We start from the raw sequence: 19,184 nt of genomic DNA, 5'->3' as shown, positions 1-19,184 counted from the left end.
GCACGATAACTTATAAATCTTTCATATGCCAATTTTCTTTTTTAATATCATGAAAAAAACGTCGAATTGACATCGAATATTATGTTACGTATAAACTCTTCTTATTCACTACCACTATCATCTACTGTAATAGGCTAATTATTCTGGATGCAAATTATTTATGGAAATACATTGTTTTTGTTTTCCTGTTTTGCCTGACCATGAAGAGTATAGACATTTTTCTCTCAAGGCACGAATAATTTAGTCCTCAAGCATACAGGCTCAGAATTAGGCCAAGTGGGCATTATAACGCCAGTTAGCACTGTAATGGTCAATCATATATTTGCGTAACATCTGTAAAAGAATACATTATTGATTATAAAAATCTAATAGCACACTAATCCTTATTAACAAAAATAATGCTTGTAGTAGTATACCCAGATATACACAAGTCAGACAAGGATCAATAGGCCTAGCCAAACATTTATAGGCTGATATACAGCATCTTTCTAAATTTTGAATATGATAAACAAAATGTAATAAATATTTTTGTCTTTTAACGCTGTATGCGCAAAACATTTAGGCCCACAAATTTTGTGTGCTAAAAGAGAACCCTCTTCAGACTTAAAATAATGGTGTAGGTCGAGTCACAAGAAAAAGTGTAATATCACAGTTCTTAAAAAGAATAAGAAATAAAAGAATGATAGTTCTAATTTCCTTTAAATGTCATGTTTAGTTAAGCTACCAGGATATTAATTGCCAGCATGATATCCATTAGCAAGTGCTTCATTCGTTGGTTTAAGATTAGGCCAGCCTTGTGCTAGCTCCGGGGGCGCATTTTCTCAATATGTAACCGAGTATTGCACCTCTATATCTGTGAAAAAAGCGGGACGCCATATCTTAAAACCTAGCCATAGAATTTTCTTGAAAATAATCTCATTACTTTTCCCACACCCAACATAACCTTTCATGGCTGGTGCTAATAACAATTACCAATGCACAGTACCCGGGCATTTGATATCTAACCCCTTCTCCCACGACGCTCCTGATTGGTCACCGAGACAGCATCTACGCTGCGACCTCTCCTCATGAAATATGTCTTTCAAAAGTTATAACTTTCATTACACCTCAGTTTTACCCAAAGAAAAGTAGTGTTTCTCAATTTCATCACTAAACATCGTCAAGCCATTGATTTAAGGATTATAATGATATATATAATTATGTACTTCAGTAAACTTAAATAATTATGTACTTCAGTAAACTTAATGCTAAAATATGTATAGTGAAATAAACATGAAATTTTTAATATAAAATATATTCTTTCATTCCTTACATGGCATCGCAGTGCATGTATCATTGATCGTCTTGTGTTTCATACAATATCGTAGCATAAATGTCATGGGTGACAATACTACCACAAAATTATAGGTAGGGCTATCAATATAAAAATGACAAGCAAAAGATTAAAAATATTAAAGTGAGCGGGGATGCACGCAGACAGTACCCTCATGTTTATTTCACATTTTCACTATACATATTTTAGCATTAAGTTTACTGAAGTACATAATATAATGCTTAAATCATTGGCTTGACGATGTTTAGTGATGACACTGAGAAGCACTACTTTTCTTCGGGTAAAACTGAGGTATAATGAAAGTTATAACTTCTGAAAAAGACATATTTCGTGAGGAGAGGTCGCAGCGTTAGTGCTTACTCGTTGACGGCTGGAACAGACTGACCAGTTTCCAGCCCTGTGACTGGCTGATCAATGGCCAATCAAGAGCGTCGAAGGAGGCGGGGTTAGATATCAGATGTGTGGGTGGTGTGAATAATAAACTATAGCGTACATCTCGGGAATATACCTCCGAGGGAAAACCCTCATTGCCTCAGCCAAGCAACTGAGATGATAAGATCAGGCAATCAGCTGCATAATTTCAACAGGGCAAACAGTTGCCAGATACCACTTGCTGAATACTGCCAAATGCCGTATGTCTGAAACATCAAGGCAACTGATGCAATAATTTGTAACGTGGTCGTACACGGTTTCAAAGTACCATTTCGATCGAATAATTAGTTTGAAAGATACTTGAGAAAAACGATGACTCACCGTCCCTGATATGGATAGTAGGTAGTAGACAAGTTTCACTGGACTGGCTGGTACATAACGGTGTCAGCCAGTGGTCTCGCGTGAGCCCATCCTATCTGTGCTTGCTCGGCCTATCGTTTAATCATTTCACTTGGTGGCTGCCGGATCGTCTACACCAAAGGGGAGAAGTGAAAGATGGAGTCAGAAACGGAACGAGTTTCAAAACTGGTATGACTAAGTTACGTTTTGAATATGTTCAGGGTTCTCACTTAAATTTAAATTATTTACGGATTTATTTTTATGTTTGATAACTTGATAGTAATATGATCTCTGATAAATAGCAAAAGCATTACTGGCATTTATTGTCTATAATATGTCTCGAAAGCACTTGTGCCTTTCGCTAAGTCTTAACTGAAGCTTGAGGTTGTCTATCAACATTCTTATATGGCTACTGTTTCATAGTTGCGTTCATGACTTTCAGTGACTTAATGTTTAAGCTAGTCAGAGTTAGGTCCATTTTTTTTTTTTTTTTTTTTTTTTTTTTTGATTTGAGTATGAAGTCTTTTGCTTTCCCCTAATTTAGTCATTTTCCCGTTGCCGTTCAGGGGTGGCGGTAATTTTTTTTTATTTATTTTTTTATCCGTAACTTCCAATGAGGACAAGGTCAGGTGCCTCGTTGTGCTGTAATTTAGGTGACTCACGAAATGAACACTTGTTTTTATTCTTCATATCCTCCTATCACTCTTTGTATGTATGCAAGTATGTATATGGAATACTTATATAGATAATTTACAGGTCATCGAAGTCTATAAGTTTAGAAGGTGTAAAAGCATTCACATTACTAAAGTGTTCACATCATTTTGATACTTTTCAACATTTTCTTTGGTGTGTCAGAGTTATGCCATTAGATTACCTAACACTGGCATTGTGAAAAAAGAAAACGTGCTACATCACAAAAAAATAAAAAAAAATGTGAGGATATCCATTTGTAGGGGGTTTTCAGTATAGAGTGCCAATATTATCGCCATGTTATACATTATTCCTTGGTTTTGCAATAAAAAATCATTACTTTGTCCCTCTTATCAATCAGAAATCTTGCAGAATATCCTGATTGGATTTCTTGAAGTGTTTTCGACCTCGTTTTCTGCACGTAATATTGGGTTTCCTTTTAACGCATTTTTACCTGAAATGTAAAATAAAAGCATTAGATTCTCACCTGATAGAACATTCTCTCTATTTCTCTCATGGCAGTGATTTTGTATTACAGTGGAGAAAATCTCTCTCTCTCTCTCTCTCTCTCTCTCTCTCTCTCTCTCTCTCTCTCTTTCTAATGAATTAATCTTTCAAATGCCGCTGTCTGTTATCATTTAGTGTTTCTGCTTTATAAAAGGCATTTAAACATTTGCATATTCATTATAATCCAGAAATGAACATTTATTTATCTATCTCTCGTTACTGAATGTAAACAGTACCAACCTTTAGGCTTAGGGTACGCTTGTAAAGAGTTCGAACGCCATAACTCTTAGGCCGCCCATATCGTGTTGATGGGACTTACAATCCAAGATCATCTTGCTTTTCTCTTTTACTTTGTTTTGTTTTAGTGCTTTAGGGAAAAAAATGAAGTGGCTTCCTTTTTTATCCACCATTTGCATTGCAGCTAAATACCACAGATATCTGGCATCCTTGAATACCAGATATCCTCTAAAGTGTAAAGATAGAGAAAAAAAAAAAAACTGAGAATGCAGTATAGAGATCTGATTTGATATGGTTATAAAATAGCTCAATTTTTTGCATTTTTCAGCGATGGAGACACAGAAACTGTCATGGCACTCTCTCCCTACACCAAGAAAAATAGAAGATATTGCTAAAGAAATTTTTATTAAACCACTATTCAACGGATTCTTTTAAAATTGCGAGAAATATACGAGTTTGATCATAACAATTGCGATAACAGATGGTCCTGCAAACTTAGTCAACCGCCCTCTAGAGTCGAAAATTTTATTTTAACCATTTTCTATCACGCGAAAAGACTTTGCTCTGTACTTGGCCTTAAAGCATAGTCCGTCCACTGGCAAGTGTTGTTTGTGTCGAACACCGCGATTCCGTGATCCGGTTAATACGAAGATAAACTCGACAATTTATTTATATATATATATATATATATATATATATATATATATATATATATATATATATATATATATATATATATATATATATATACTGTATATCTTTCAGATGGAAAAGACTGCACACATGAGCCCAGATGAGCGCGAAAAGTACCTGGCAAATTTCCATTATTTCCCCCCGGGATCAAGCAATGAGCTGGTGATCAAGACTTACACTGAGTGGGCGCCAACATATGTGGAGGTGAGTATTTCATTAAGTGATTAGTTAATTTATTTAATAAATGATCATTGATATTCCTGTATAATGTTTTTATTATTTTCTGTTATTTATTATATATTCCATTTTTCATTATTCTCCATTTTAACTTTGACCGTTAGCAGGGTAACTAACTTTGTTGATGTGGACAACTTCCTCACAGTTGAATGGCATTATAGGGAAAAAATAAGTCGCACATAAATCTCTCTCTCTCTCTCTCTCTCTCTCTCTCTCTCTCTCTCTCTCTCTCTCTCTCTCTCTCTCAGGAAAAATTTAACGAGAGTAAAATTTTTGCAAAACATTATTAATGAGGGAGTCATATTTGTAGATCTTCACTAGTTTTCTTGAGAGGCAAGGACCCTTCCCGCCATACCAATTAACAGAATTCTACCTTTTTAAACTGGTTTATTAATAAAATATACACGGCAGAATCAACCAGAGCCTACGTTACTACTAGCCTTGTGAAGGGGCATAGCTGTTCATGGACCGCGCGCGATGCGCAGTAGGCGTTACTTATGGTCCTTTACAGCGTCCCTTCGGTCCCTGGCTGCAACCACTTTCATTCCTATTACTGTACCGCCATTCATGCTCTCTTTCTTCCATCTTACTTTCCACCCTCTGCTAACAATTATTTGATAGCGCAACTGCGAGGTTTTCCTCCTGTTACACCTTTAAAACCTTTTTACTCGAAATTCCCCTTTCAGCACTGAATGACCTCACAGGTTCCAGCGCTTGGCCTTTGGCCTAAATTCTATATTCCTTCCTTCTGTTACTGCTACTACCAAGGTCTGGAAAACGCCAGCACCACCCAGAGCATTCTCGTCAGGCACTAATAAATCACGCTAAATTCAAGACAGAACTGATATCTTTTGGTCTTCCGTTCAACACAGACTGTGCGTTCAGGGGGTTACTCAGGCTGCCAGCTAGCTGCCGACGAGGTGCTATCTCGGGTGCCAGAAGACCAGCGTCCTAGCCTGAAAGTGTTGGATGCGGCCGCGGGCACGGGAAGTGTGGGGCTCGTACTCAGTTCCAAAGGCTTCAAGTAAGTCCAGTTTACCATTTGCAGCTAATGCTGTACGCATACAGCTCAGTATGATTACTTGTGTGCTTCCTTGTTTCTTATTTCGTTGCCAACGCTCGTTTGTTTGTGGCTTTGCAAATTCTCATCCACCACTGCTGTTATATACAATGTGATTTATTACTCTATGTACATTTTTACGGTATTCTAACACTGTCGCTTTGTTCTTATAATGTTTAACAGCCTCTATTTGGTATTTTTTCCATAATGGACTTGATTTTTGAGTGATTACACGTAACTTTTCCCATATTACAGTACCATTATTCTGTTGTTTAAAAAGTCTCCTAAGGTAAATTCACCTTTATTATTATTATTATAATTATTATTATTATTATTATTATTATTATTATTATTATTGTTGTTGTTGTTGTTGTTGTTGTACATTCTTCTGAAGCAAGCCAGAATTCCATGAACCTGCACAAGTGAACTATCTGTTAGTTTACTTGCAGCAATAAACGGTGTCAATGAACTTTTCATTTCAGGCGATATCAAACCAACCTCTTGAAAGGTGGCAAGTGGAATAACTGGGGAAACACAGAGGAAGGAAGAGAATAATTATACATTTCTAAAGATTAATTGCTTGCAAAGCTTAGCCTGTACTGCTTCACAACTTGTAGAGTATCTCGGATTGAGAAGCAATGGTAGCATTCTTAGCACACAGCCAGGCAACTGGCATTTGATCCCTGGACTGGATGATGAAAAGAACAGTAGGGCACATTTCCTTATAATTCCAGAAAGCCTCTGGTGACCGAGGCAGTGAATTATGTACTTGATTGTTATTTAGATGTTTTGGTAGGTTTGGACAGTCTTCCATCAAATTGTAGGTCGTCAGGTCATCTTATAATTTTAATTTATGAAAACGTATGAGGACCTCAGTGAGGTAAGCCTGAACATATCTCTTCCGTATCATTTTACAAAGAACCCACAATTTCTTACACTTTTTCTCTGTTGTATTTTTATCTCATCTACATAAACAACTTTTAAATAAAAGTTTAAAATATACCCTCAGTTAGAGATGAACAGATATACTGGTGCCTGATAGGTTAGGACAGTTTAAGGATTATTAGGTTGGGATCCATACGTGTCGTCATCCTGGTAGTCCGTAGCAGCAATCTCTTTCATTCATTTTACTGTACCTCCATTCATGTTCATTCTTCCATCTTACTTCCAACTTCTTCTAACAGTTGTTTCATAGTGCAACTGCGAGGTTTTCCTCCTGTTACTCTCAGTTTTTCTTTCAGCGCTGAATGACCTCATAGGTCCCAGCGCTCGGATTTCGGCCTTGATTGATATTTTATCTGTCTATCTATCCTGGAAAAGTACACAGATGGCAGCAATTCAGACTGCGTCTTCATATGAATGTAAATAAGCGCTAATATCAGTTTGTATAGCTATCCATGCTTGGGAAACTATTCATTTGCCACATAGCGGAGATACAAGAATTTTTTGGTAATGAAATAACAGAAGTCATTATGGTCTCTATAAAAATATTTACCTGTGCCCTTACAGATTAATCGACGCACTTGAACCCAGTGAGGGAATGATGAAGCGCCTAGAAACGACTGGAGTTTACTCGAAGAAATACTTGGAGTATTTAGGCAATGGGGCAAAATCTGTTCCAAGTGGTAAGTATTGAGTGTCGCCGGTGTATCGAAATGACCGAGGTCTTGCTGACTGCTTGTAGAATGGAGAGGGAATAGCATCGAAACTATTTGTACTCTTCAACAGTATTATAATTGAATTCAGAGTCTCTCTCTCTCTCTCTCTACGATTCACACATGCACAGTAAAAAAAAAAAACTCCCGTAAAGTTTTCTCTGAAATCAGGAATTAAGTCTAAAAAATGCAAGTCAAAAACTTTTCACCCCGTAAACCTTGTCCACTTTGATTTGTAACAGTTAATTGACTTCCTCCCCTCCTCCTCCCAAAGCACATGGTCAAATGTTATTCTATCTGTGTCCCCCTCCCCTTCCTTCTTCCATCCCCCTTCCCCTTCTCTCCTCTCCCCCTCCCCATTCCGTAGCATACAAGCAAGTGTTAATTTAGTTGTGTCCTCCCCTTTCCTCTTCCATCCCCTCCCCTTCCCTCTTCCATCCCCCTCCCCCTCCCGAAGCACATGATCAAGTGTTAATATAGCTGTCTCTCCCCTCCCTCTTTCCTCATCCTCCCCTCCCTTCCCTCTACCATCCCCTCCCCTCCCACTTCCCCTCCCCCTTCCGGAGCACACGATCAAGCGTTAATTTAGCTGTGTCCTCCCCTCCCCCCTTCCCTCTTCCATCCCCTCCCACTCCCCCTTATGGAGCTTGTGATCAAATGTTAATTTAGCTGTGTCCTCCTCCTTTCCCCTTCCATTCCCCTCCCCTCCCCCTCTCCCTCCCCTTTCCAGAGCACACGATCAAGTGTTAATTTAGATGTGTCCTCCCCTTCCCTCCCCTTCCCTCCTCCATCCCCCCTCCACTTCCACCTTCCCATCCCTCAGTGTTTACTGAATACCATTGATGCACCAGTTTATTTGGGTGAATGGTGGCCAGCAAATCCCCCTGTGTGATTGGTGTGGCTGGTGTCAACTAAATCCTCTTAATGAGGAGATTTATTCTCAAAATATAGGACTACTGTTTTTGCCAATATTTGAGAAGTAAAAAATTCCTGCACTTTTTCACTGAATTAAAAATTTTTCAGAAATTTATGCCGTACATATCTATATCCGGGGCTTTAGATTTTTTTATATAATAATTTTCTTAGCTTTGAATGTCTGATTTAATGTAGAATGAATAAATTGACGATAGTAGTTTTCCTTTGTTTTTCCTCTTTTTGAGATCACATACACGGACAGTTCATTTCTTTATCATTTAACCCTTACATTTTTTCGTATTGTCAATTGCTAAAGATATTTTCTTCTTACCCATTTTGAAAATTTGCCGTACGTGAAGAAAATTTAATATTTAATGACCCACACAGGAAAGAATACAATACTTGTTCTTTGAGCTACGCTACACCAAACGAGTTTTGAATGTATGAATAAATACGATTAGACCACCTAACATGCGCTTTCTTTCCAAGACGCATACGATGTTCTCGTCTGTGCCGGAGGTATGCTGGAGGGGCACATACCCCTCAAGGGTGTTGAGGACATGATAAGGGTCACTAAACCAGGTGAGTCATTGTTGATTTAAGTGTCTTCTCATAAAGATGCTTTAATTGCTGTCTGTTTACTTTTTTCTAAGAAGTATTCTTGACTGTAAATTTCTCGTATAACGAATAAGAAAATATTGCTATTGCTGTAGAACACTTATCTTGGCATACTTAGAACAAAATGTCCGTTTAGACGGGAATTTAATTTTCGTGCTGAATTCATAAAAAGTTTTGCTGTTTTGACTAACAGCAGGATGACGGAGATACGGGAATCAGCTGACTGTTCAGTGTGATTAGGCAACCCTTGACTTGCAAGTTTCTCTTTATTCATTCAATTTCACAGGAGGACTAATCGTCATAGTCATGAGAGAGGCGTTCGTGCACGAGGTGGAGGATTATAAGGGACTTCATGAATACTTTCACTCTTTACAGGAGAAAGGCAACTGGACTAAGGTAAGGGAATTATTTCTTACTTCGGATAGCTATCTGCTTTTTGGCTTTCATTTGCTTCGTGCATTTTCGATTTGAGACTTTAACTACACTGCGAAAATATTTTTATCACAAGTAGTATTCCTCGTCCACTACAGGATTTAGCCTGATATAACCAGGTTAGAAGACAGTGAAACAAGGTGCCCCGGCAGTGAAAGAACTGTTTTTAAAGAAACTTCGTGAAAGCAATCGTTGGATGATCCCTCCAGACTAAGAGCCAGTGCTGACATAAGGCCAGCTTAATCTAGAACGAATAAACGATGAAATAATTGTGATGGATATCAATGAAGATTTGACCCTTTGAGTTTATGAAACCATTTTGCCCATTTTAAAATAGTGTATCAGGGTTTTTTCGGGATAGAGGAAACATATCGGTGTTCCTATCACGTTTTAGTATTTTACTTAACAACTGTCGGTGAATCTAACGTAGATGGTGGAAAAGGTGCACAACCAAATAACCATTATTCAATATCAAACTTCATACTTGATCTGTTTACGGCGATGCGTTGCGTCGTTTAGAGCAGATTAGCTTTCTGTTCTGTGTTCTTTATGTCTCTGATATTCGTCAGGTACTCTATTTTTACGATACTTTCATGTGAAAAATCTAACATTTTCATGTTCTTTCCAGGTGGAAGTGAAAACAAAGCCGAACTATTTTACTGGCAAGGATGGAATCGTCTTCACCTATAGGGTTTTGTAAGTTTGTCTTCTAAACACATTCATGTATGGGCACCATAATTAATTTAGTACTGCACTTGGGAATGAGGTTTGATTGTTGTAAGTGACCTCTAAAACAATGACTGAGCATAATTTCTGTTCATTGTAACTTGCTCCATTGTAGAAAAAACTTTACTTGATTGTTTGTTTTTCACTTTGTACCTCTGCACAATCTTGATGGCAAGTATTGATGTTTGGCTGTTCCTTGGGATCATCTTGTAAAATAAACTGACAATAAAATAGCAGTGAATTTCTTGATACTTAACGGCAATGAATTAGCAATTAATTACCATCAAACTAACACTGAGATATTAAAACTCATTATCTTCCTCATTTTCTACATTCAGAAGATGGGCTCTGAATAACAAATAGTCTTGGTAATCTCTTGTGACATTTATTTTGTCCTTTCACTACTCTCTTTTAAACCAAGATTTAGATCCTTTTGTTTCAAGTGACGATTGTTGTTACATTTTGTAGCCCATTATACGAGGCTGATTAAAATTTGAAAGCGTTGATTATAGTCACCATCTGACGTAAGGCAGTTGAATGCCACCATACCCTGTATATGAAACAATGTATTGTCAGCTGAAGAATTTTCTTGAATGCTGCAGACTAAACAGAAGCATATATTGCACATTATTATATGTGTTACATATAATCACAAGAATGTTGTGACTCATTATCCTCAAAGAGGTTTTCAGCATTTGACCAATGACAACTTACAAAAGGACCCGAATTTGCCAGGGGTAGAAGAAAAAATAATTTGGAGACTTCTGTTGTGTGCTCCGTCATGGCGAAGCAGTCTGTCAGTTTTAATGAACGTTTCATCAGATCTATTATTTGTCCTTATATCCAGCAGTGATTTTACAGGTTTGTAAAAAGCAGAAGTGATTTCAAAATAGTTCTTGAATGAAAAAAGAAACGCTAGCATAGCTTAACCTGAATTGATTTTTTGTCTCCTCTTCGTACTGAAGTATCAAATGTTACAGCAAACATTGAAAGCGCATTTTCATCAAATTTATAAGAAACGAATAAGGTTCCTGCAGAGTGTTCTTGATCCTCACTGCTGTCCCTAAGGTCGGTTGCCTTGATGCTGCTAAACTCTTCTTCAGTAAATCCTCCCACAGTTTATCACGCCGCCTACTTCTTCGCCTTCCTTGCCTAGACCATCACAATCTGGCTCTTATCATATCAGTAATCGTTACCACTCCAACACTTCTAATTTCTTCGTATTTCAACCGCATGGTTTAAGGAATAAAAATACTGCAGAGTATTTGTAAACAATCGTATTCTATATATACCATTAATTTTTATATTTTAATACTAAAAGGAGTATAAATAGACAAAAAAAATGCGAAAAAGGTTAATTACATTTTGATATTAGTAGGCTTATTCTTATCGAAACATGAAGGACATCGGTGAGTTCTAGAGGACAGTGTTTCAGAATAAAATTTAGTATTAAAAAGATCTAAAATCTATCTATATATACAGTATATATATATATATATATATATATATATATATATATATATATATATATATATATATATATATATATAAACTGATGTGTGTGTGTTCCACATACACTCCGAAACGCATTGAGCGATTTCAACTAAACTTGGTGTACAGTGCGTTGGCGTTTACAGCAGCAGCAACAACAACAATAATAATAATTCAGCAGAATTGAAAATTGTGCTGGTCTATCTAAACCAGTGTAACATATACACTATTATCTTTGTTTAGCAACAGTACCATATCAAAGATGCACAGAAAATTTCCTCACGGAAAATGTAACTTCTAAGCAGAGAGAGCTCTTAACGAATCTTCAATGAAGATCTTTAGCCTAAAACTTTGCAAAACTACATAGGAAAACTTAACCAGTTTTCAAATGGATATCACGAAAATCCATTATAATTGTTCGCATGTGCCGATATTGTTATCGTGACACATTGTTCATTATGCTGTATTTGTGACGGTATTTTTTCATTATTTTACGTCATAAAAGTGGGGGAGGAAGGCTTCAATGTAGCGCCTTACTTGAGCCCCGGGAAAATAAGTGTTTGTTGTCCATCGTCAGCTGATCGGGTTTCTGACACTTGACACTCTTTTTGACATGTGTAACTTGCACGAAGTAACCGCGTCAATGAAGACGCCTGAAAGGTACGATTTTAGTGCTCTTAAACTGTAATAATCGTAAAATACATGTTCGTATTGTATGTGAGGAGGATATGCTTAACAACGTAATGCAGGAAAATTAGAAAATAGGCTTCGGTGAAGCCTTCGCATTGCTTGCCATTGCTAGCCAATGCAGAGCGAACGTTCAGGCTAGGCCAGGCTAAGCCTGGGCTTCATTAGCATATGTTACGCGTACGTGAAGATAAGATTTTGACATTAGTCTATTTTGAATCCATTCTAGGCTAGCAAAGGCTGCGGTTGGCTAGCAGGCTTGTTCATATCATTTTATTAATAGTCCCAAGTTCTATAGAAAAATGTCAACTGCCATAACCTAGCCCACCGCGGACAGCCGGCTTAGATCTATCCTGTAGCCAACAGTAAGGGGGACCGGTTGGGAATATGGGTCCTGGGTGGGTAAAAACACTTTCGAGAATAGCTCACGGTGAGGGATACCCGTTGGTAATCCGGGTTCTGGGTGAGGTAAATAACTTGGGAAAAGGTTTGGGCAACTTATTGTTGTATTTCCAGTTTTATATGTGATTTGGAACACCAAAAACAAGCGTAAAAATAAGGGGGAATAAATGGGTAGCGCGAGCCGTTACAAAGGTACCTTTCACATATCACTACTACTGCTGATTCCAGGCCATGTCACGCATGCGCGTTCTTACAGGGGAGCTTTCGGTTCATCCAATGCCTCCAACTGAGAGAGCAGTTGGTGGAATTTTTGGCAGGTGGCTGTACCCAACCAATCACGTTACAACGTTACCCCAACATTACGTTTCACCCAGGTGGAGAATTTGGGGGATACATAAACTCAGTTACAGGTATTCCTTTTGCTCAACTGTTTTATAACCGTTTCCTATTCATTGTAGCTCGTGCCTACAACCTTCTTCCAGTACTTTTCCGTTCACAAATATATTGACGTGGTAATTCTAAGCCCGCTGTCCGCGGTGAGGTAGCCTATGGCAGTTGACGTTTTTCTATAGAACTTGACCTGCTGAACAAGAATTTCAAGTAAAATCTTGTCGCTCGGCTGTAACTAAAGCGTAATAGACCCCGAAGACTGCACACCGGTACCGTGGGTCCCCTGCACTGGCACATACAGCTCAAGGGTAAATTACAGTTTAGCTGCAGCCGACGGGCAAAATATTACCCTAAACTCATGCAAAGCAAGCAAAGCAACACTGAAAAACGTCAACTGCCACAGGCTACCTCAACTACACACTAACCGTTGCTTGCCATCAGGGCGAAGAAACGTAAACGGTAAACAAATCCGCCATCTTGGGTTACGTAACCACTAGGGAGCCATATGTTCAGCAGGGGAGGAGAGGTACTGCACAAAAGGTACAAGTTGGTAAAGTGACGTAGGACTGTTATGTAGAAACATGGCGTTAAATGACAGTTACCCAAAAAATAATAACGCTCCTACATGAAAAGCACTAAAACCTAATAACACCAAAACACAGGTGACCTAACTACCTACTGATAAAGAAGATAGTTTAGGAACCTTACCTTAAAGGGGTGGAGGGTACAATTCAGCCGCCGCCTTTACAAACGCGTGGAGCCTCGTCTTTGGGTCATCAAAGTGGATTTTAAAATGGGCTACTGCCAAGTACCCGACGAAGTTGTACCTCCTACGGCCGTACCTAGGCGTCGTCTCACGAAGTTCCCTCCACCTCCTCTCAATAGTATTTGTATGCGCACCAGTTACTGGGTCCACAAAGTTCATGGAGTGATTGACGGTTAAGTGCACGTAGCCTTCGTCCCTCAGGCAGTCATAAGCTCTCCAGCAATCAGATACAATAGTTGTCCCAGGTACAATGTAGTCCTTATAACTAAGGTAGCAATTGACACAGGTAAGAGGCAAATTGCACTTGGTTACAGGCTCAGAGGAGCGGGAGGTTCCGGGGGTGACGTCCGTCATCATGCTGGGTTGAAGAGTGAGTGAACTGTGCCGGTGAACTGCACCAGAACAGGGTAGGAAGGATGAAGTTGGAGGGGCTAAAAGTGTATTTCTGCTTTCAGTTTTGGGGTTATGGAACGGCGCTGCGCGCCTTATCCGCATTTTTTAAAATAATCTGGCAGGCTCGTATGCTCTGGCAAGCGGTAATATTGCGCTGCGCGCGCCAACCACAGGGCTTACAAAATATGTAAAAAAAGGTTTCTGTTAACGTCACTGAGAGAAAGTGGTAGCGAAACGTCCTGCAAGACCCTTCTCCTCCTACCCCATATACATGCTTCAGGTGTCTGCCGACAAATGTAAAGTAATTTTGTAAGTTATTTATGGTAAAATCATGTTGCGAAGAGTCGTCAATATATTTGTGAACGGAAAAGTACTGGAAGAACGTTGTAGGCACAAGCTACAACGAATAGGAAACGGTTATAAAACAGTTGAGCAAAAGGAATACATGTAACTGAGTTTATGTATCCCCCAAATTCTCCACCTGGGTGAAACGTAATGTTGGGGTAACGTTGCAACGTGATTGGTTGGGTACAGCCACCTGCCAAAAACCCACCAACTACTCTCTCAGTTGGAGGCATTGGATGAACCGAAAGCTCCCCTGTAAGACCGCCATGCGTGACATGGCCTGGAATCAGCAGTAGTAGTGGTATGTGAAAAGTGCCTTTGTAACGTCTCGCACTGTCCATTTATTCCCCTTATTTTTACGCTTGTTTTTCGTGTTCCAAATGACATATATAACTGGAAATACAACAATAAATTGCCCAAACCTTTTCCCAAGTTATTTACCCCACCCAGAACCCCGGATTCCCAACGGGTCCCCCTCACCGTGAGCTATTCTCGAAAGTGTTTTTACCCACCCAGGACCCAGATTCCCAACCGGTCCCCCTTACCGTTGGCTACAGTTCTAAGGTAATTTACAGCTTAATTACAGCCGAGCGACAAAATATTACTTTAAATTCTTGTTCAGCAAGTAAAGTTCTATAGAAAAATGTCAACTGCCATAACCTAGCCCACCGCGGACAGCCGGCTTAGATCTACCATTGACGTCTCTTTGCAACATGATTTTACCATAAATAACTTATATTACATTTGTCGGCAGACACCTGAAGCATGTATATGGGGTAGGAGGAGAAGGGTCTTGCAGGACGTTTCGCTTCCACTTTCTCTCAGTGAGTTAACAGAAACTTTTTTTTTACATATTTTGTAAGTCCTGTGGTTGGCGCGCGCAGCGCAATATTACCGCTTGCCAGAGCATACGAGCCTGCCAGATTATTTTGAAAATGCGGATAAGGCGCGCAGCGCCGTTCCGCCACCCCAAAACTGAAAGCAGAAATACACTTTTAGCCCCCCCACAACTTCATCCTTCCTACCCTGTTCCAGTGCAGTTCACCGACACAGTTCACTCACTCTTCAACCAAGTACGGTGGCGGACGTCACCCCCGGAACCTCCCGCTCCTCTGAGTCTGTAACCAAGTGCAATTTGCCTTTTACCTGTGTTAATTGCTATCTTAGTTATAAGGACTACATTGTACCGGGGACAACTATTGTATCAGATTGCTGGAGAGCTTATGACCGCCTGAAGGACTAAGGCTACGTGCACTTAACCGTCAATCACTCTATGAACTTTGTGGACCCAGTAACTGGTGCGCATACGGCCGTAGGAGGTACAACTTCGTCGGGTACTTGGCAGTAGCCCATTTTAAAATCCACTTTGATGACCCAAAGACGAGGCTCCACGCGTTTGTAAAGGCGGCGGCTGAATTGTACCCTCCACCCCTTTAAGGTAAGGTTCCTAAACTATCTTCTTTATCAGTAGGTAGTTAGGTCACCTGTGTTTTGGTGTTATTAGGTTTTAGTGCTTTTCATGTAGGAGCGTTATTATTTTTGGGTAACTGTCATTTAACGCCATGTTTCTACATAACAGTCCTACGTCACTTTACCAACTTGTACCTTTTGTGCAGTACCACCTTCCCTTCCCCTGCTGAACATATGGCTCCCTAGTGGTTACGTAACCCAAGATGGCGGATTTGTTTACCGTTTACGTTTCTTCGCCCTGATGGCAAGCAACGGTTAGTGTGTAGTTGAGGTAGCCTGTGGCAGTTGACGTTTTTCAGTGTTGCTTTGCTTGCTTTGCATGAGTTTAGGGTAACATTTTGCCCGTCGGCTGCAGCTAAACTGTAATTTACCCTTGAGCTGTATGCACCAGTGCAGGGGACCCTCGGTACCGGTGTGCAGGTTTCGAGGGTCAATTACGCTTTAGTTGCACCCGACCGACAAAATTTTACTTGAAATTCTTGTTCAGCAGGTCAAGTTCTATAGAAAAACGTCAACTGCCATAGGCTACCTCACCGCGGACAGCGGGCTTAGAATTACCGCCTAAGCAAGCCATGGCTCAGGTTAGGTGAAGTCAGTTTACGATAGGTGCCTAGGCCTATGCATCCTTATCAATTCATTTTACATTTTTTTATACGTAAAGCACTGGACGGTTAGCCTGTCATAATATGGAGTTCTAAAATCATTGTAACGCACACTAGGTACCATTTATAGTGCTGGAATAGCCCAATGAAAAGATTGCAATGAACTGAAATAATGCATTACCTAATGTAGGATAGGAGGCAGCATCCTATCAGGCTGAAAGACCTTTGCTACTTTGGGTACCCCTGGACCTGTTACAGTGGTATATAAATAGGCCTAGGGGATATGCATATCATTAGGACTGGTCCAAAAAATAGCCACTGCCTTTCTCACAAGTATCATAGAACTTGGATTCTTTCGCTTCGTCTTTCAGAATAGGCTGCTTACCAGTATGACTAAATTAAGGTAGTTTGACATGAAGTATCATAACTGCAGTTTGTTCCGACACAGTATATATACAAACCTTTGTTCCTTTACAGTAGGAATTACGGTTTTTCTAAGTAATGCAGACACGGCTGCTTTTACCTTGGAAATTGGTTTTCCCTACAGTTTTAGTGCCCTTGATGAAGAAGCAGCGGTTACCTTGTGGGGGTCAACTATTTACATCCTTCCTCTACCCAACAGCGATGGGGAACTTTGGGATTGCGGGGTACTGGGTGGGAGACATACGTAAATAAGCCGCCATGTTTGTGTTCTGGTAAAGACCAAGAATACGCCACCTTCAGGGAGCCATATGATCCACGGGAGGGAGAGGTTGTGTGGGTAGTGGGTTACTCGGGGTGGTGGGTGCACAAGGTACGTGTTGGTATAAGTGGGTGGGGGTTGACTGACAGGTAGAGTCGGACATAAATAACAGCATCACAAGTCTGCCACTTCAACATCAAAAACACTAAAACTGCAGGAAAACCCAATTTCCAAGGTAAAAGCAGCCGTATCCCCAATACTTGATTGCGAAACTCACAAGTTGCTTGGAGCTGGGTGGTAGGGGTGACGTCCAAGAGTTGCCAGACAGGGAATGTGCAAGTGACGTCATGAAATGGATGTGACTTGAACTTGATACCAGACGTCCGCCTTGTAAATATGGATACCAAGAGACATTGATTATGAAACATATAAAACGGTATCATGGAAATAAACGAGAAAAGTACTGATGGGGTGGATGGAATAGATTCGCTGCTGCCTTAAGGATGTGAAACCTGGTTTTCGGGTCCTCAAAATGAATTTTGAAATAGGCCACTGACAGGTAGCCAACAAAGTTGCACTTTCTGCGTCCGTACCTGGGCGTTGTGTCATGAAGCTCCCTCCACCGCCTTTCGATGGTGTTGGTATGGGCACCGGTCACTTTTAAGTGGACGTAGCCTTCATGACTTAAACATTCGTATGCTTTCCAGCAGTCCGATACGATCGTGGTCCCCGGCACAATGTAATCTTTGATCACTGATATTAGAGTTTCGCTGTTCCTACTTTCAATGGGAACAACGAAAAATTGTCTGGTTTCACAGCATATGCCACCAAAGACCCACTGCCCCTCTATAATCCTCCCAAGGTTATACTTTCTTTTGCCAAATTTAGCTTCATCTGTTTCTACTGTTGTGCAGGGGCCTCCTATTTTCTGTTTCTGATTAAACCACCAATTTACAATTACTTCCCTTGAAAAGCTACACCAGTCATTGATGGCTACGTCACTTAAGTTCAGTTCAGTCCTAACAACTTTGTAACTAGACAAATCGCTAGTGAACAGATAACAAAATATCAACAGTTTCAATATCCAGTTTCGAACCAGAAAACCAGGTGCCCTTGAAGAGAGACTTGGTGTAATTACACTTTTTTCTGCCTTTTTTTGGGCCAGCATAATACAACACAAAATCCTTATAGTTGAGGTAGCAGTTATCACACGTCCGGGGAAGGGTAAACCTATTGATAGGTTCAGAAGACCTGGAAGTAGAAGGAACAGCCGCAGACATGGTGCGGACTTAAGTGATGGAGGTGGAAGCCGGAAGGTGACAGAAGGAAGACGTGACAAAATTTTGGGACGAAAGAGGCCCAGGCCAGTGGGGTGGGGGGTGAATATATAGGCTTGTGATTGGTGGAAAGCAGGCAGGGGGGTCAAGTGTTGCCATAACATAACGCAACTTTAAAGGTTTCAAGAGAATTTATGAAATGCATACAAAATCTTTCTTCTTTCAGGACAAGATATGAACATCAGTAAAATGTTTGACAGGAAAGGTGTGGTAGAACGGCGATACGCACGTTATCCCCACTGGACAAGATTCTTGGCAAGATAGTATGTTCTTTTAGGTTACTTAGTACGTGACGGGGTTAGGGTTTCCCTCAGGTGAAAGGTAAAGTATAGGCTATGAAAACTAGTAAATGGTTTCACAGCAACGGGGTGGCAGAACGGCGCTTCGTGCCTTATCGGATTTTGACGAGATTACTGCAAGCACGTATGTTCTGGCAAGAGGTAATGTTGCGCTGCGCGCACCCGCCACAGGGGTCACAGTAGGCTAGCAATCAAGTAATTAGTACTTATCAATAACCATGGTTGATGACAGCAAGGGTATGCAGATGTTAAAAACCGTTTACCAAAAGTAAACCGTGCCTAATGTTGATGATGCCTTTGATAGAAGGTAGGAGAAGGTGCTCCAGCCAACCAACCCCTAAATGTAGGGATACGTTAAGAAAGAACAAGGCTATCAACCACTCGAACTGACAGGCTACAGCATAGTGGTGTTCATTTAAGTAAACCCAGAAATATTGACTGAAGAG

General features: G+C 40.1%; 2 protein-coding genes across 6 annotated transcripts in view; both read left to right on the top strand.

Annotated features, from left to right (window-relative positions):
* Positions 1–1,099: 1,099 nt before the first annotated feature.
* LOC136854148 (methyltransferase-like protein 27) lies at positions 1,100–10,809 on the top strand. The gene is made up of 7 exons (XM_067130383.1): positions 1,100–2,293; positions 4,304–4,435; positions 5,341–5,492; positions 7,038–7,153; positions 8,588–8,680; positions 9,003–9,112; positions 9,777–10,809. The coding sequence occupies exons 1-7, from the start codon at positions 2,261–2,263 to the stop codon at positions 9,846–9,848; spliced, it is 708 nt and encodes a 235-aa protein (XP_066986484.1). The 5' UTR covers positions 1,100–2,260; the 3' UTR covers positions 9,849–10,809.
* A 1,100-nt stretch (positions 10,810–11,909) lies between these two features.
* LOC136854147 (methyltransferase-like protein 27) overlaps positions 11,910–19,184 on the top strand; it is a 60,041-nt gene continuing 52,766 nt past the window's right edge. The window contains exon 1 of one of the 5 annotated variants that reach the window (XM_067130382.1): positions 11,910–12,025. Coding sequence is in view for 1 of the 5 variants with exons in the window: in XM_067130377.1 (XP_066986478.1) it covers positions 16,391–16,399 (9 nt within the window). In the remaining 4 variants the exon portion in view is untranslated. Of the gene's footprint in view, positions 12,026–12,765; positions 12,865–14,544; positions 14,650–15,650; positions 15,787–16,242; positions 16,400–19,184 lie in introns of those variants that run through there. The other 4 variants (XM_067130380.1, XM_067130378.1, XM_067130379.1 and 1 more) reach the window with 4 other exon arrangements.

The sequence above is a fragment of the Macrobrachium rosenbergii genome, chromosome 28 (assembly GCF_040412425.1).
Source record: "Macrobrachium rosenbergii isolate ZJJX-2024 chromosome 28, ASM4041242v1, whole genome shotgun sequence".
NCBI lineage: Eukaryota > Metazoa > Arthropoda > Malacostraca > Decapoda > Palaemonidae > Macrobrachium > Macrobrachium rosenbergii.
The sequence above is the reverse complement of the archived record's forward strand: the minus strand, read 5'-3'. Positions and strand labels throughout refer to the sequence as shown.